Source organism: Grammomys surdaster, unplaced genomic scaffold (genome assembly GCF_004785775.1).
Source record: "Grammomys surdaster isolate TR1022 unplaced genomic scaffold, NIH_TR_1.0 62, whole genome shotgun sequence".
NCBI lineage: Eukaryota > Metazoa > Chordata > Mammalia > Rodentia > Muridae > Grammomys > Grammomys surdaster.
In genome coordinates, this window is record NW_021604564.1 from 24,530,117 (window position 1) to 24,548,781 (window position 18,665).

At 40.5% G+C, this 18,665-nt stretch overlaps 1 protein-coding gene across 1 annotated transcript in view; it reads left to right on the plus strand.

The window, feature by feature from the left end:
• The window catches only part of Hspa4l (heat shock protein family A (Hsp70) member 4 like), a 47,890-nt gene that overhangs the window by 22,635 nt on the left and 6,590 nt on the right, over positions 1–18,665 (plus strand). The window contains exons 11-16 of the mRNA XM_028763136.1: positions 3,063–3,196; positions 7,183–7,379; positions 12,190–12,288; positions 14,382–14,519; positions 16,705–16,830; positions 17,097–17,204. Coding sequence (XP_028618969.1) covers positions 3,063–3,196; positions 7,183–7,379; positions 12,190–12,288; positions 14,382–14,519; positions 16,705–16,830; positions 17,097–17,204 — 802 coding nt within the window. The remainder of the gene's footprint in view (positions 1–3,062; positions 3,197–7,182; positions 7,380–12,189; positions 12,289–14,381; positions 14,520–16,704; positions 16,831–17,096; positions 17,205–18,665) is intronic.

The following is an 18,665-nucleotide window of genomic DNA, read 5'->3' on the forward strand; positions in this document are numbered from 1 at the left end:
CACAACTCTCTATGAATGTATTGCAGAGCATTTGGATGACTCACTTTAATTTCAGATTAACTTAAGAACTGTTCTGTAGAGTTCAATTTCAGTTAAATGTATAAGTAAGAAAAAAATTCCAAATATGAGAGAACTAAACTTAAAAGCATGTGTGGCAGTGAGCACAGTAAGATGGAGGAAAGTATTAGTGGCTTCCTGAAGACTAGAAGGAAAAGTTTGTGTATTTTAAGTCCTGTGTCACTTAGGTAATAAATGATGTTATATAGTAAATAGCCATAAACATTCCTGTTATATTCTTCTTTCTTTTTTTTTTAAATATTTATTTATTTATTTTATTGGTGAGTACACTGTAGCTGTCTTCAGACACACCAGAAGAGGGCATCCAATCTCATTACGGATGGTTGTGAGCCACCATGTGGTTGCTGGGATTTGAACTCAGGACCTCTGAAAGAGCAGTCAGTGCTCTTAACCGCTGAGCCATCTCTCCAGCCCTTTCTTTTTTTTTATTGGACATTTTATTCATGTTTCTGATGTTATCCCCTTTCCCCATTTCCCCCCTGCCCAGGAAACCCCTATCTCATCCCCCCTCCTCCTGCTTCAATGAGGATGTGCCCCCTTCCAACCCCCACTCCCACCCCCCCACCCTCAAATTCCCCCACACTCGGCATCCAACCTTCATGGGACCAAGGATCTCCTCTTCCACCTATGCCCAAGAAGGCTATCCTTCCCTACTTATACAGCTGGAGGCATGGGTCCCTACCTATGTGCTCCCAGGCTGGTGGTTTAGACCCTGGGAGCTCTGGTTGGTTGGTATTGTTGCTCTCCTCATGGGGCCGCAAACCTTTTCAGCTCCTTCAGCTCCTTCTCTCTAACGCCTCCATTGGGAACCCCATGATCAGTTCAATGGTTAGCTGTGAGTATCCATCTCTGTATATGTCAGGCTCTTGCAGACCTCTAAGGACACAGCTATCTCAGGCTCCTGTCAGCATGCACTTCCTGGCATCCACATCAGCATCTACATTTGATGACTGCACATGGGATGGACACCCAGGTTGAATGGTCTTCAGATTAGTTTCTGTCCCACACTTTGTCTCCATGGTTGCTCCCTTGAGTATTTTGTTACTCCTTCTAAGAAGGCTGAAGCACCCATACTTGGTCTTCCTTGTTCATGAGCTTCTTCATGTGGTCTGTGAGTTGAATCTTGGGTATAATATCCAATAATCAGTGAGTCAATACCATGTGTGTTCTTTTGTAATTGGGTTACCTCACTCAGGATGATATTTTCTAGTTCCATCCATTTACCTAAGAATTTCTCAAATTCATTGTTTTTAATAGCTGAGTAATACTCCATTGTGTAAATGTACCACATTTTTTGTATCCATTCCTCTGTTGAAGGACATCTGGGTTCTTTCCAGCTTCTAACTATTATAAATAAGGCTGCTATGAACATAGTTGAGCATATGTCCTTGTTATATGTTGGAGCATCTTCTGGGTATATGCCCAGGAGTGGTATAGCTGGGTCCTCACGTAATGCTATGTCCAATTTTCTGAGGAACTGCCAGACTGATTTCCAGAGTGGTTGCACCAGCTTGCAATCCCACCAACAATGGAGGAGTGTTCCTCTTTCTCCACATCCTCTCCAGCATCTACTATCACTTGAGTTTTTGAACTTAGCCATTCTGACTGGTGTGAAATGGAATCTCAGGGTTGTTTTGATTTGCATTTCCCTGATGACTAAGGATATTGGACATTTCTTTAGGTGCTTCTCGGCAATTCGAGTTTCCTCAATTGAGAATTCTTCGTTTAGCTCTGTACCACATTTTTAATAGTGTTATTTGGTTGTCTGAAGTCTAATTTCTTGAGTTCTTTGTATATTTTGGATATTAGCCCTCTATCGGATATAGGATAGGTAAAGATCTTTTCCCAATCTGTTGGTTGCCGTTTTGTCCTATTGACAGTGTCCTTTGCCTTAAGGAAACTTTGCAATTTTATGAGGTCCCATTTGTCAATTCTTGCTCTTAGAGCATAAGCCATTGGTGTTCTGTTCAGGAACTTTTGCCCTGTGCCTAGGTATTCGAGGGTCTTCCCACCTTCTCTTCTATTAGTTTCAGTGTATCTGGTTTTATGTGGATGTTCTTTATCCACTTGGACTTGAGCTTTGTTCAAGGAGATAAGTGTGGATCAATTTGTATTCTTCTACGTGTTGTCCTCCAGTTGAACCAGCACCATTTGTTGAAAATGCTGTCCTTTTTCTACTGGACGGTTTTAGCTCCTTTATCAAAGATCAAGTGACCATAGGTGTGTGGGTTCATTTCTGGGTCTTCAATTCTGTTCCATGGATCTTCCTGCCTGTCTCTGTACCAGTACCATGCCATTTTTATTTGTATTGCTCTGTAGTACTGATTAATATATTCTTTAAGTAATAGAGATCACTGCAAGTTTAAAATGTCCTGTCCTAGGAGGAAGAAAATAGTGTGAACAGGCATAAGCTGAACAATTGGAACATTCAGACACTTCCCTTTAGGACATGCACACTGAAGTATTTGAAATGTAACACATTGTATCACGTTCAGTTTGTTTAGTAAGTGCACATAGTCTATCCGTGCATTCAAATGACAAGACAAATATGGTAAAGGGCAGTAGGAAGCAAGGCTGGGTGGCTGATACCCAGACACTCTGTCCTGCTCTTATATCTGTACCCTTCTGTAAATGTAAATTTATTTCCAAATAAATGTACTTAATGGGGGGCTGCAGTTCAAAGGGCTGCATATGGCAAGTGTTTGAGAGTTAATGAGGCAAGGCCTGGCCCTTGCTGCATACAGCTTCACGATATGCATATTCCTCGGTAAGTTTTTCTCTTGGTGTACAGTGATAGATTATGGTAGACATTCAGAAAGCCTTAAACTGTAAACCTGTTGAAGATAGAAAAACCCATAGCTTTTTCCCCTTACATTTGTTCATTTTTTTACAATTGCTGCTCATGAATTAAGAGTGAAGTTTGTTCTGATGTTGTGTTCCTAGACAACCTATTTATTAAATGAGTCTTTCCCACTGTGCTGTAGGGAATGTGAAGTCTTCTCTAAGAACCACCCGGCCCCATTCTCAAAGGTCATAACTTTCCACAAGAAGGAACCATTTGAACTAGAAGCATTTTATACTAATTTGCATGAAGTGCCTTATCCTGATCCAAGAATTGGTAAGACAACAACAACAAAAAATGTTTAACCTTTAATAAACCATATATAGAATGAAGTAGGCAGAGATTAACATTTCATTTAAATTAGTCCTATATTTTAAAGAAATTTGTACTTTTTTGTAGCTGAACTTTTTCATGCTTAGTTTATTTGTAGAAAAGTAGCATATTTGCTTTGTTTTTATTTGTTTTGATGTCTATATTTTTGTTAGTGTACATTCATTGTACAAGATGACGGGACTCATTATGACATTTTCATTCAGGGGTGTATGTGTGTGTGTTATGTGTGTATGTGTGCGTATGTGTGTGTGTTATGTGTGTATGTGTGCATATGTGTGTGTTGTGTGTGTGTGTGTGTATGTGTGTGCATGCAGTATGTTTGGTCACACCCCGTTATCTTCTCATGCTCTTTTTTTTAAAATTTTTTTACACTCCAGATTTTATCCCCCTGGTCCACACTTTGACTGCTCCCCATCCCATACCTGCCTCCCAGCCCCATGTCTCCATGAGGATATCCCCATCCCACTACCACCCACCCCACCAGACCTCTCCACTCCCTGGGCCCTCCATTCTTCTGAGGGTTAAGTGCATCTTCTCTGATTGAACCTAGACCAAGGAGTCCTCTGCTGTATATGTGTCGGAGGCCTTATATCAGCTGGTGTATGCTGCCTGGTTGGTGGTCCAGTGTCTGAGAGATTTCGGCGGTCCAGGTTAATTGAGACTGCTGGTCCTCCCATAGGGTTGCCCTCCTCCTCAGCTTCTTCCAGCTTTTTCCTAATTCAACCACAGGGGTCAGCAGCTTCTGTCCATTGGTTGGGTATAAATATCTGTATCTAACTCTTTTAGCTTCTTTCCAGCAGAAAGACAGCGCATCAAGTGATGGATGGGGTTTCCATCCCACCATCAAATCTCTGACCCATAATTGTTCCTGTCTGAAAGAACTGCAGGGATAAAAATGGTGAAAAGCCTGAGGAAAAGGAGGTCTAGCAACAGGCCCAAAGTGGGATCCAGTTCAAGGGGAGGCCCCAAGGCCTGACACTATTACTGATGCTATGGTGTGCTCACAAAAAGGGACCTAGCATGACTTCCCTCTAAAAGACCCAACAAGAAGCTGAAAGAGTTAGATACAGATATTTATACCCAACCAATGGACAGAAACTGCTGACCCCTGTGGTTGAATTAGGAAAAAGCTAGAAGAAGCTGAGGAGGAGGGCAACCCTAAGTTCCCTCTCCCCATTGTAGGGCATTTCATCTAAGGTCCCTCCCTTTGAGTCCTGAGAGTCTCTTACCTCCCAAGTCTCTGGTATATTCAAGAGGGTCTGCACCACCACCTCCTACCTCAGGGGTTGCCTGTTTCCATTCTTTCTGCTGGCCCTCATGGCTTCAGTCCATTTCCCCCACCCAATACCTGATCATGTTCCCCTCCTCCCCCTCCCCATCCCGTTTCCCACGCAGGTCCCTCCCTCCTTCCCCTCTTGTGATTGCTTTCTTCTCTCTCCCAAGTGAGACTGAGGTGTCTTCATTTGGCCCCTTTGGGTTGTTGACCTTTTTGAGTTCTGTGGACTGTATCTAGGCTATTCTGTGCTTTTTTTCTTTTGGCTAATATTCACTTATCAGTGAATACATACCATACATGTCCTTTTGGGTCTGACTTGCCTCACTCAGGATGATATTTTCTAGTTCCATTCATTTGCCTGCAAAACTCAGGATGTCCTCATTCTTAATAGCTGAGTAGTATTCCATTGTGTAAATGAACCACATTTTCTGTATCCATTCTTCTGTCATGGAACATCTGGGTTGTTTCCAGCTTTTGGCTATCACAAACAAGGCCACTATGAACATAGTAGAACACATGCCCCTGTGGCCTGGTGGGGCATCTTTTGTGTATATGCCAAAGAGTGGTATTGCTGGGTCTTCAGGTAGATCTATTTCCAGTTTTCTGAGGAACTTCCAGATTGATTTTCAGAATGATTGTACCAGTTTGCAATCCCACCAGCAATGGAGAAGTGTTCCTCTTTCTCCACATCCTCACCAACATTTGTTGTCACCTGAGGTTTTGATCTTAGCCATTCTGGTTGGTATAAAGTGGAATCTCAGGGTTGTTTTGATTTGCATTTCTCTGATCACTAAAGACTTTGAACATTTCTTTAGGTGCTTCTCAGCCTTTTGAGATTGCTCTGTTGCGAATTCTCTAGTTCTATACCCCAGTTTTTAATTGGATTGTTTGGTTTTTTGGTGGTTAGCTTCTTGAGTTCTTTATATATTTGGATATTAGCCCTCCATCAGATGTGGGGTTAGTGAAGATTTTTTTCCCAATCTGTAGGTTGCCTATTTGTCATATTGACTATGTCCTTTGCCTTGCAGAAGCTTTCTAGTTTCATGAGGTCCTATTTACAATTCTTGATATTAGAATGTGAGCCATTGGAGTTTTGTTTAGGAAATTTCCCCCTGTGCCAAGGTTCTTTCTCACTTTCGCTTCTATTAGATTCAGTGTATCTGGTTTTATGTTGAGGTCCTTGATCTACTTGTACTTGAGCTTTATGCAGGGTCCTCTTCCTGTTCTCATTGACTCTGTATTCTAAGTGCTATAAAATTGGCCTGAAAAATTTGTGAAGGTTATTTAATGAAAAACACTTTTAGTCAAATTGTATTGTATTATTAACATGATTGTGTGATTCTGAAGCTATATTGTGGAGTGATATGGAAGAGCAAATAGGAAACTGTGATGTCTATTTTATCTGTTTATTTTTAAATGATGACAATATAAAATATGATTTTATAATATTTAAAAGAAAATTTAATTTTTTTCTGTTGGTAGACTGAAAATAAGAAAGTACAATACCAATGCAGTGGAAGTTAGTGCAGGTTATGCTGGCTTTGATGGCTGCTACTGGTGTACAGCTCGATGGCTTCTGCAGCAGCAGTTTATTGTCATCATTGGGAGCTAGAGTTCTGAAGTGAGCTATAGAAAGTGTGTTTCCTAGTAGGACTCCAAAGGAGGGATCCACTCCAGGTCGATCTCCTTGCTCTGTAGATGGCCATTGTCATAGTCACATGGTATTCTCTTTTGTCACATGCTTCTCTCTCTTTCCTAAATATCTCCTTCTGATAAGGAAACTAATCTTCAATTTAATGCCCTCTTAAAAACAATCAAACAGAAAACCCAGAAATGTATCTACTATCACTAATTACCAGCACCGTGTGAGACACTTCATGAAGCACGATTAGAAGGAGTATTGAGGGTACAACCCAACCTGTAAAAATACAAGCCAAACTTGTTTGCTGGCCTAGCTTACTTTTGGCCTGTTAGTCTTTCTCTCTCTACTTGATATCACTAATTTTGGTATCAATTTTGCTTTTAATGTTTAGAAGAACTTTATTCATGTACTGTGATAACAGTTTTTATTTATAAAGATCATAGCAAACGTGTGTGTGTGTGTGTGTGTGTGTGTGTGTGTGTGTGTGTGTATGTGTGTGTGTTTCAAATTTAGAAATTAGACTTTATTATTTTGGCTTTTAATTATAAGTTACTCAAAGTTGTTTATTAGCTTTTGATTCAAATTTTCCCTAGTTTAAAATCTCAGTTTTTTGTCTGGCAAGATGTAGAATTAAGGCAGTTGCCACCAAGCCTGAAGACCTGAGTTTAATCTCCCAGATGACTGCCTTGTTAGAAAAAGAGAAGCAACTCCTGAGAGTTGTCCTCTGACCTCCACACTTGATAGTGGCATTTATATCTGTGCATAGGCACATGATAAATATATAAATAATATCAAAATCACATTTTCCTAGCAAGTTATTTAATGTGTAAGTCTTTATGCCAGCTTGTAAATGCTATAAAGACGATAACCTGAGCGCAGCACTGGTCCCATGGCAGTCATCCAGAACTTAATCCTATCTTCTACATATGTCTTAAAGATGACTAGCTTACTAAATCCTTTAATGAGTTTGATCCAAGGTTCATACACTAATCAAAGCTTTCTTTCCTTAAGGAAACTTCACTATTCAGAATGTTTTCCCACAGTCTGATGGTGATAGTTCTAAAGTAAAAGTTAAAGTTCGTATTAATATCCACGGAATCTTCAGTGTGGCCAGTGCATCAGTAATTGAGAAGCAGAATCTGGAAGGTGATCATAACGATGCCCCTATGGAAACAGAAGCTCCTAAGAATGAAGGCAAAGAGGATGTGGTAGGTAGAAACCATGTCTCAAGGTCCCCTCACCAGGGATATAGAAAGCACCTCAGTAGTGAGTACCTTAATTCCCAAGGGTTAGCCTTGGGGTTTCTTCTGTGGGGCCTTATCTTTATAACCATACTAAGGAAGTCTTTTAGTTTAGATATAGTCTGCACTGTCTGCATTTACAATACAGGGCCAAGGCGTCTTTCATAGCTTATATGGAACATGTGAGTTTAAAATCCATTACTAAATTCTTTAAAATGTGCATTTTATTTATAACTAGATGTTCTTTTTAGACAGGGTCTCACTATGTAGCCATCAGCCTCAAACTCATAGGTATCTACCTGCCTCTGCCTCCTGGCATTCTGGGATTAAAGACATGCTTCTTAAATGGTTTCTTAAAGTTTTTTCACGGTTTAGTTATAGGGTATCTATGGCAGTTAAACAAAGGGATATGCTATATGTCCAGTGACACTCAAAGGCAGATTTATGAGGTACTGAATTTACTGCTAATACTGCAGAGGAAGGAGTACTATAGGGAACTGTTGGGACAGGATCTCCAGCTACCCAGGCTGCTCTGAAACCCTCTATGTAGTTGAAGGCAAAGGAGCTCCTGATCCTCCTGGTTCCATCTTTAGAATGCTGAGATTATAGGTATGCACCTTTGCCTTTGTTAAACCCAGTTCATTGGTTTTGGTTTTTCGAGACAGGGTTTCTCTGTATAGCCCGGGCTGTCCTGGAACTCACTCTGTAGACCAGGCTGGTCTCAAACTCAGAAATCCTCCTGCCTCTGCCTCCCAAGTGCTGGGATTAAAGGCGTGTGCCACCACCGCCTGGCCCAAATGTTTACCTTTTTAATGTGCACAATTTATATGTTATTTTCAATTGTGTTTGTAAAGTATTTTTGTTTTTTGTTTTGTTTTTTGTTTTTTGGGTTTTTTTTTTCAAAACAGGTTGCACTGTGTAGCCCAGGCTGACCTGGCACCCACTCTGTCAATCAGGCTGGCCTTTAACTCTGCCTCTCTGAGCACATGCACAAATACAACACATACACACACAGAGAGAGAGGAAAAGAGAGAGGGAAGAGGGAGAGAAGGGAGAGAGAATGTGTGGTTTATGCTTATAATTCTGGCACTGGGGAAGAGAAAATTTGCAGAAAGGTTGAAGTCAGCATGGCTACAGAAGAGTTTCACTTAAAAATTGTAAAAACTTGTTGTGAGAGCTGTAGAGATGGCTTCGTGGAAGAGCTGCTCCTCCGGAAGGCCCAGGCTTACTTCCCAGCACTCTCGTGGCAGCTTACACCTGCCTGTAAGTCCAGTTCCAGAGTTCACACACTTTTCTGGCCTGCTCAAGTACCAGGCACACAACTGGTACACCAACATACATGCAGACAAAAAAAAAAAACATTTGTACCCATAAAATAATTAGGGAAGGTCTCCAGAGTATCAACTACTCAGGAGTCTGAAATGGGATGGTTAATTAAGCCCATACCTGAGGGACATTAGGAAGACCCATTTCAAATGGAGGAGGGATTATCTTATTACGAGACAATTTTTCCCCTTTTGGGAAGTTGCATGTTTCATTTAACAAGATCCATATTTATTTATCTTTTTGTTTCTTGATTGATCAAAGTTGTACTATTAGCTTAAAAATGTTTGAATTATGGTCCATGGTATTTTCCCTAGTAAATTATTTATTTATTTATTTATTTATTTATTTACTTGGTTTTTTGGGTTTTTTTGCTTGTTTGTTTTTGGTTTTTGGTTTTTCGAGACAGGGTTTCTCTGTGTAGGCCTGGCTGTCCTGGAACTCACTCTGTAGACCAGGCTGGCCTCAAACTCAGAAATCCGCCTGCCTCTGCCTCCCAAGTGCTGGGATTAAAGGCGTGTGCCACCACAGCCCGGCCCTAGTAAATTTTTTAAATGTATTCTTCGCTCATATATTATGTCCCAACTGCAATTTCTCTGTTTCTTCACCAAGTCCCTCCCTCTCCACCAATGCAAGATTATTCCTCCCCTTACCTCCCCCCGTCTCTTCTCCTCTCTCCTCTCTCCTCTCTCCCTCTCCTTCTCTCTCTCTCTCTCTGTCTCTCTCTCTCTCTCTGTCTCTCTCTCTCTCTCTCTCTCTGTCTCTCTCTCTCTCTCTCTCTCTCCCTCCCTCCTTCCCTCCCTCCATTCTTCCCTCCCTCCCTCCCTCCCTCCCTCCCTCCCTCCCCCACTCCCTCCCCCCCACCCTCTCTCTCTCTTTACCAGATTCAATGTATCTGGTTTTATTTTGAGGTCTTTGACCTGCTTGAACTTGAGTTTTGTGAAGGGTGATAGATATGGGTCTGTTTGCCTTCTTAAAAGCCTACATCCAGTTAGACCAGCACCATTTGTTAAAGATCATTTGTGTGTGTGTGTGTGTGTGTGTGTGTGTGTGTGTGTGTCTGTGTGTCTGTGTGTCTGTCTGTCTGTCTTTATTACTTCTTTATCAAAAGCCAGGTATCCATAGATATGTGATTTATGTCCTGATCCTTGAATTGATTGCATTTATCAACTTGTGGTTTTATGCCAATACCATGTGATATTTATTTCTATAGCTCTGTGGTAGAGCTTGAAATCAGGGATGGTAGTTGGTATCTCCAGAAGTTCTTTTATTATACAGGAATGTATCCTGGGCCTTTTGTTTTTCCATATGAAGTTGGATATTACTCTTTCAAGGTCTGTAAAGAATTGAGTTGGAATTTTGATGGGGATTGCATTGAATCTGTAGATTGCTTTTGGTAAGATGGCCATTTTTACTATGTTAATCCTACTGATCCATGAGCATGGGAGATTTTTTTCATCTTCTGAGGCAAGACCTGTGGAGGGAATGTGATGTTTGGAGGGAGTATAACAAGGATGTAAAGGACAGTCAGGGGAGCTTGCTTGCTTGCATAGCTAAACTCTGGTTGGTGTGGACTCTTCACTGATGTTTGCTTTGCTGAGAGAGGCATTGGTGAGAACTGGCATCCCTCCTGGTGGCTTCTGCTGACTCCTGCCAATTCGGCTGAGGCCTGGCTGTTCCTGCTAGGTTGTGCCACTGCTGCTATCCCAACTCTACTGAACTGGACTGCTAGTATATCTGTAAAGTGTTTGTGAGTGGATCAATCTGCCGATGCTGACCTGTGAACTAAACTGCTGATTTCCTGACAATGCAGATGGGATCTGCTCCAAAGGACCATTTCTAAACAGGTCCACTTCCGTCATCTCCTTTCTTTTCCACTACCTCTGGTGGGTGGTTGTCTAGATGGGAGCTTAAAGCATTTAACAACCATCATTAAAAGTAGGCTTTGAAAAAATTAATGTTACGTACTTCAACATCAAAGATAACACTATCTCAGAGTAAAGGGTTGGAAAAAGATTTTCCTAGCAAATGGACCCAAGAAGCAAGCTCACAGCCATTCTAATATTTAACAAAATAGACTCCCAACCAAAATTAATCAAAAAAGATAGGAAGGACACTTTATACTCATCAATGGAAAAAAAAACCCACTAAGATGATGTCTCAATTCTGAACATCTACGCCCTAAATGCAGGGGCACCCACATTTGTAAAAGAAACATTACCAAAACTTAAATCACATATCAAACCCCACACATTTGAGAGATGTCAACACTACCCTCTTACCAACGGACAGGTCATCAACCAGAAACTAAACAAAGAAATTATGAAACTAAGAGATGTTACGAATCAAATGGACCTAACATATTTATAGAACATTTCATCCAAACACAAAAGACTATATCTTCTTCTCAGCACCTCATGGAACAGTCTCAAAAACTGACCGCATACTTGGTCACAAAGCAAGTTTTAGATAGATACAAGGACAGTGGCATAATCTCTTTTATTTTACCAGACCACCACAGATTAAAGCTGGATTTCAACAACAAAACAACAGAAAGCCTACAAAACTTAAGGAAACAGAATATCTCAAGTGAATGACCACTAGAGTCAAAGAAGAAAGAAATTAAGGACTTTTGGATGTCTTCCCCCTTGGTTTCTGATTCCTCTCTGGTCTTCTGGCCATAATGGCCTGTGATTCTAGTGACTACTGAGAGTCTTCAGATCTAGTAGGCTTTCTCTGCTAGAGTTTTGGCAGCCTGAGTGACCTCTGTAGTTTGGGGTTCCTATATTGCCTCTGGGGTTCTGAGATACAACAAGAATTACAATGGTTCCTGTATTCTAAACCTCTTTCAAGAAGATGGTAGTAAATGTGATTAGAAAGAGTTCAAAGATGTATGTGTTGTTTAAGATTGTTTGCCAAATGAATAGCTTATGAGTTTATACTCCATTGCTTCACAGACATTTAAGTTTTGATTAACTTCAGTATTTTGCTACATTTGAAAATATGTAACAGATAGGAAGAAGGCATGAAGTTAGAAGGGTGGTGAGAGATGGAGGAGAAACTGATCAGAATTATTGTATGAAAAAAATAAAAAATAAATGTAAAAGTATGTAACTGAATCTGTGGCTATGAGTCTCATCTGTTCATTGTGTTCCTATCTAACTAAGGTGTTCACAACATTTTCATGTCAAGTTGAATATTTTTTTTTTTAAAACTTAAGTTTGAGAATACTGATTTGTGAATTTGAGAATAGTTGTCTATATTTTTTGCAAATGTTCACCAAAAAGAGTGAATGAGAAGGTCTGTTTACATAGCTTTCCATTTATACGTGTTAATCTGTTTGTTGCTACTGTCATTTGAAAAGTGAACTGCTTTAGTGTATGCACAATCTCAACACAGGGATAGAGCTGTAAAGGAAAGCTGTGTACCATCCATTCATATATTTTCTTGCCAGGACAAAATGCAGGTTGACCAAGAAGAAGGAGGTCATCAGAAATGTCGTGCTGAGCACACCCCAGAAGAAGAGATTGACCACACCGGGGCCAAAGCAAAGGTGTGCTTTCCTAATCGTGTGCTTGTGGATTTTGAGCTTTGTCAAGATTGCACTTCATGTCTGCTTGTTTGACTGTGTCTGTTTTAGACAAGGTCTCCTGTGTAGTGCAGGCCTGTCACACCCTTGTGGTACTCCCTCCTCAACTCACAAGTAGTTGGGTCACAGACATGCTTCTACCTACCATATCCTGCTGAGATATGGTGGACGGATAGAACAACTGATCTGTTTACTGTATGCTGCTGGCTTTTCAATATACTTAGTAATGTAAACTGCAGTGCCAAGAAGAAGCACAGAAAGCCTACACCAAAGTAGGTACATTTCAGAGGTTTACTTAAAAGCTTTTAAAGGAACAAGACATAACATTAAAAGTAAATTTTTTTGACAGGAAAAGGGGTGTTTTAATAACATTTTTTTAACTAGAAATTACATATACAGTCTTGGAGAAATGGTGAAACAACACTTCCAAGTGAAGACAGTTTAAATGTGTAATGTTCTGTATGTCATTTCACATCATATTTTTCTTTAAAAAAAAAATTCTTGCTCTTCCAGGGACAGTGCTTAGATATAGCCTCTAACAAAACTAGGCTGTCTCGAACCCCTGGCAACAGGATTGTTTACCTTTATACCAAGAAGGTTGGGAAAGCACCTAAACCCGCATGTGGTGTGTGCCTGGGAAGACTGCAAGGCATTCGTGCTGTGAGACCCAGAGTCCTTGTGAGAAGCACATCAGCAGGGCCTATGGTGGTTCCCTGTGTGCCAAGTGTGTCCACCACAGGATCAAGTGGGTGTTCCTTATAGAGTAGCAGAATCGTTGTGACAGTGTTGACGGCCCAAGCAGAGTCAGAAAGCAAAGTAAATATGCAGCTTTTTTAAGTAATAAAATCAAGACTTGGTCTATTGAAAAATATCTTTAGGGAATAGAAAGACAAGGTCCCACTATGTAACCCAGGCTAGCCTAAAATTCATTGTGTAGACCAGGCAGAACTCACAGAGCTCTGCCTGCCTCTGCTTCCAGAGTGTTGGAATTAATGGCCTGTGCTGCCACACTCAGCTAAAACTATCTGAATGTGAGCACCTGAGCCAACCGTGGTGCTAAGCAGGGAAGTAAGCAGGGAAGTAAGGTGGCTTACACCTTAATCACATTCCAGGTCTGCTCCCGTGAGAGCACCAGATCCCATCGACTTCTTAGGCCTCCCTTCCTCATTCAAGTCTCTGAATAAGATGAATGTAGGCTGGGGAGATAGTTCATGGTGAGTGCAGCTCCGGCTCCATGCTCCCGTCATGACACTCTGCTGCCACAGACAGAAGTCTAGCTAGACAGCACAGCTGTGGGATTATTTCCTCAGATTTGACAATTATGTAAAACCTGGTAAGATTTCTGCATTGATCAGGGCATGTGTTGGTGATGAGCATTTACAGTGTAGTTTTCCTATTGAGAATGTTACTTTTGACACACAGTTTTCTATGTGTATATTTTTATTTTCTTGGACACATCAATGGAATTGCTAGACATACTGTGTGGAAGTCAAGAAGGACAACTTGCATATGGGTCCTGGGGATTGTACTTGGGTTATCAGGCTTAGCAGCAAGTGACAATGAGTAATCTCAGTGGCTCAGCTGTTTTAAGAACTGGCAGCAATCACTATATAGTTTATAATATCACCAGTAGTTTATGAGAAGGGTTGCAATTTCACCATACCCTCACCTATATTTGTTTTCCTTTGCCAAGAATTATAACCATAGTATTGTATATGAAGTAGTAGTTCATTACAGCTTTGGATTTCCAACTCCATATTGCAAATGTAGTAAAGGTTTAGCATTAAAGTGAATATAAAAGGCTATTAGAACGTGTGTGTTTGTGTGTTTGTGTGTGTGTGTGTGTATAAGCATGGGAGTGATACTGGAAACTGGACCCAGAGTTTGTCCATGCTAGATAAGCACTTTACTACTGAGCTTCGTTCCCAGCCCATACTGTCTATACTTTAAAGTAGAGAAGCAATAGGTTTGTTTGGCTTTGCTTTTTTGTTTTACCTCCAAAATGTTTATTTGTTAGTTTTAGGAAATTTTACTTTTGATTTGAATTTCTTTTACAGGCACCTCCTTCAGACAAGCAAGATCGCATAAATCAAACTATTAAAAAAGGGAAAATCAAGAGTATTGATCTACCGATCCAGAGTAGCCTGTACAGACAACTGACTCAAGATCTTCTCAATAGTTACATTGAAAATGAGGTATGTACGTTGGTGTTGCTGTAGAATAGCACAAATGCACTCTGATACTGTATTGGAGTTAAAGGTTATCTATGATATCTAGGCAATCTGGTCTGCAATTGTTAAGTAATTATAAACATCATTAAACTGCTTTTGACAAAATAGTAAGTTATATTCGTACCATATATAATACTTTTAGTTATATGAAAAAGTATCTACTTTAGAGAAAAAAGCCTTCTGAAGTGAATTCTTACCCCACCCCCTTTTTAAAGCCAGGGCTCAAAGAGCCTGGGCTGACCTCAAACTCACTGTGTAACTGATAACCTCGAATCCTTGATCCTCTTGTCTCTACTTCCTAAGTGCTACGGTTATGAGTATGTGCCACCACTTCTGGCTCCATCTTTTGTAGCCTTTAAGAGTAATAAAATAACAACACCCCCCTTTGTTGTCTTGTTTTGGCTTGGTTTGGGGGATTCTTTGTCTTGTTTGGGGGAGATGTTGAGGCAGGGTCTTCCTGTGTAGCTCCCACTACCTTGAGTCTCCAGACCTTCCTTCCTCTGCTTTCTGAGTTCTGAGATCACAGGCAGGTAACATCCCTCCTGGCCTACCAAGCCCGCTTTGTAAGTGTGTAATACTTAAAAGACTGTTCATAGTGTTGATTAACAATGATTTAAACGTTGTTGCCATTGTTAACATTTTTACCTGCTCTTGTCTATTTTCATGTTTAGTTCCAGACTTTTGAGAAGTGAGTTCTTTCTTTAGTACTAACTGTAAACCATGATTATATTTATATTTATCCCTTAAATTTATATTGAAATGGTGGTTCCTAATTTCTACATGTTCCTAATGTTTGAAGCATGTTGCATTCAACTGTTTAACTGCCCATCATTACATGAAGAAATTTTGATTCTACAGGGCTTGCTTTTTTAAAAGTACCAATGCATAATACCTATTAACAAGGCTCTACTCATGCATAATACTCCCTAAAAAATCTCATATACTACTCAGAATTTATATATTTGGAGCCTAATTTTCCCAAAGGAATTAACTGTAGGAAGCTAAAGTTAAAGTAGGTTTATGTGCAAAATGGGACTTTTATTAATTTTTAAATGTCTCTTTTTAAATCTGTGCTACTGTATCATAGTTTATAAAGGAATCACTGTGTTTGGAAAACCAAGTACTTTTAAGTGAAATTTTGTTCAAGAATTACAATTTAATTCTTTCCTTGGTTTTGATCATAACAGTTCTTACTACCGTCTTTTAAATCCTCAAGACAAACACAATGTGTAGGTTCTGTTAAGGGTTGTAGTTTATAGATCAGAAAACTTTAAGACCATTTTCACATATATTTTCAAGTTAGTATTCACTATTAGCATTGCACGATAATCACCACTATTTCCAAGGCTTACAGCTGTCCAAGATGGAGATACTGTAACATGAAATCAAACTCTCCTCTCCTCCCTTCTTTCAGTTCTCCTTGAACACCCACCTGTTTCCCGTCTCCTAAGAGTCTGCCTCACTATGTAGCTTACATAAATTGAATCAAATAATACTTGTCTTTTGTCCTGGGTTGTTTTACTCGGCATAATCTCAGGGCTCACTGATATGTGAAACTTCTTCTAAGCCGCAATTCTGTCGTATATATGACAGAATTGTACATATATCATTTATCAGTACATCAGTTAATGGATGCTTCAGTTTGTACTTATGGTGATAGTTAATAATGCCTCAGGAATCACTGGCATACAAATATCTGTGAAGTGGCTACTTCCCATTCATTTGGCTATATCCTCAAGATTAGAATTGCTACATTTAAGGAAAATTATCATTCTGAATTTATATTCATTTATTTAATATATATTTTTACTTTATTCATTTATTTATTATTTGAGACAGTGTCTCACTATGTAGCTCATGCTGGCCTCAAACTCAGAGATTCCCCTGCTGGGATCAGAGGTCTGTACCACTATGCCCAGCTTATGGTTCATTATTTTTGAAGGCCCTCCACACTGTTCCTGTGGTCCGTTGATATGGAATGTTTTATTGTCACCAGTGTTCCGGGCTTCAGTTTCTCTACAATCACAAAGATTCTATGCTGGCTTATTTTTTAAATATGCTCCTCTTAGGAGGTATGAAGTGGTATCATGGTTTTAACTAGCAGTTCTCTAATGTGTGTTGTTTTGACAATCTGAAACATTTTTAATAGGGGAAGATGATAATGCAGGATAAATTAGAGAAAGAAAGAAATGATGCTAAGAATGCCGTGGAAGAATATGTCTATGATTTCAGAGACAAACTGGGCACTGTCTACGAAAAGTTCATCACTCCAGAAGTAAGTCTAAAGTTGTAAGAACTACTTGAGTGTTCACTTGAAAGTCCTACTATGAGTTATGTTTAAAAGTATATCAAATTTGTTATTGTCAATTTTTGAGCCTATGAGGAGATGATTCTTAGTTATTTTTCAAGTTGCAGAAGGACAATGAAAACATGTTTATGAATTAAGGTCAGAAGATTCTGGCATTGAGCTAAAGAGCATCTCAATGATTTTTTTTCTAAGAAAGGCATTTGTAATTAGTATCTCTTAAATGTGTAACTTAGGACATGAATAAGCTGTCTGCAATGTTAGAAGACACAGAAAATTGGCTTTATGAAGAAGGAGAGGACCAGCCTAAACAAGTTTATGTGGATAAGCTTCAGGAGTTAAAGGTGAGTAGATTGCTGCAAGGGGTAGGTGACTATTAACTGAAGCACGTTTGTGAAGATTATGACGTCAAAGCATCAGTATTTGGTTTGGTTTATTTTGCTTGGCATGGTGGTCCATGCCTTTAACCTCCCTCAGCTCTTGGTGTATACAGAAGCTGGTGGATCTCTGTGAGTCTGAGGCCCTCCTACTCTACATAGGGAGTTCAAAGACAGGAGGGGCTACACAGAGAGAGCCTGTCTCAAAAATAAAGTAAGATTTGAAACCCAAGTTTGTAATTTGTGAATTCTGCATGTAGTAGAATGGTCCTTATTATCTTTTCAAGTGGTTCTATGCAGTTTAGCACCGCAGAGCTCCAAGGGACTAAACAACCAACCAAAGAGCACACACGGAGGGACCCACGGCTCCAGCTACATATGTAGCAGAGGACAGCCTTATCAGTGGGAGGGGAGGCCTTTGGTCCTATGGAAGCTTGATGCCCCAGCATAGGGGGATAGTAGAGTGGTGAGGGAGGGAGGAAGGGAGGGAGGGAGGGAGGGAGGGAGGGAGGGAGGAAGGGAGGGAGGGGGTGAAGGAGCACCCTCATAGATGCAAAAGGGGAGGGGAAGGGGATGGAGGTTGCAGAGGGGAGACTGAGAAGGACAACATTTGAAATGTAAATAAATAAAATAACCAATAAAAAAAATCTTTTAAATAGACTTCATAGCAGCTGTGGTTTGCCTGCATGAGCTGAAGATGGTCAGCATTCCAGTGTGGATGGAGCAAGGGTTCATGAGGCCCTACCCATAAGCAATGAGCTACTTTGTCTGCTGGCAGCTGCTGAGAAAGCAGAGGGGCGGGGTTCTTTTGAAAATGTGGCCACTGGTTGCCCATGTTCTAGTAGATGACTCCAGATAGAGGAGAAGGGGAAAGCAGCAGCAGGAGGAGGAGGAGGAAGAAGAGGAAGAAGAGGAGGAAGAAGAGGAGGAGGAGGAGGAAGAGGAGGAGGAGGAAGAGGAGAAGAGAAGGAGAAGACAGTGACATGAACATGAGACAGAGATGTGTTTGTGTTAGGAAGGTCCAGGTGGAGCGGTGTAACAGAGGCCCTTACTACAACTGACACCATGATACAAGTACTATTTAAGTTTTGGAACCCAGCACATAGGCAGTGCCACCTGCCAAAATGAGAACAAAGTCTTAATCCATCAGAGTCCACAGTTCTGGGAAAGTCTACAAATCTTCTAACCTTGCATTTTGGCATCTGTACCTTTGCTTCTGGCTAACTGTTCTTGCTAAAAGAGGTGTGTCAGCACAGGATGCAGTTTTATTCTTAAAAGCTCACCCTGAGAAAAACTCAGGACACCACTGGGGATCCCGAACATCCAGTGTAATTGTAAACTGGCTAATAAAAAACATCCTATTGGCTAAAGGGGGGAGGGGAGGAAGGAAGGAAGGAAGGAAGGAAGGAAGGAAGGAAGGAAGGAAGG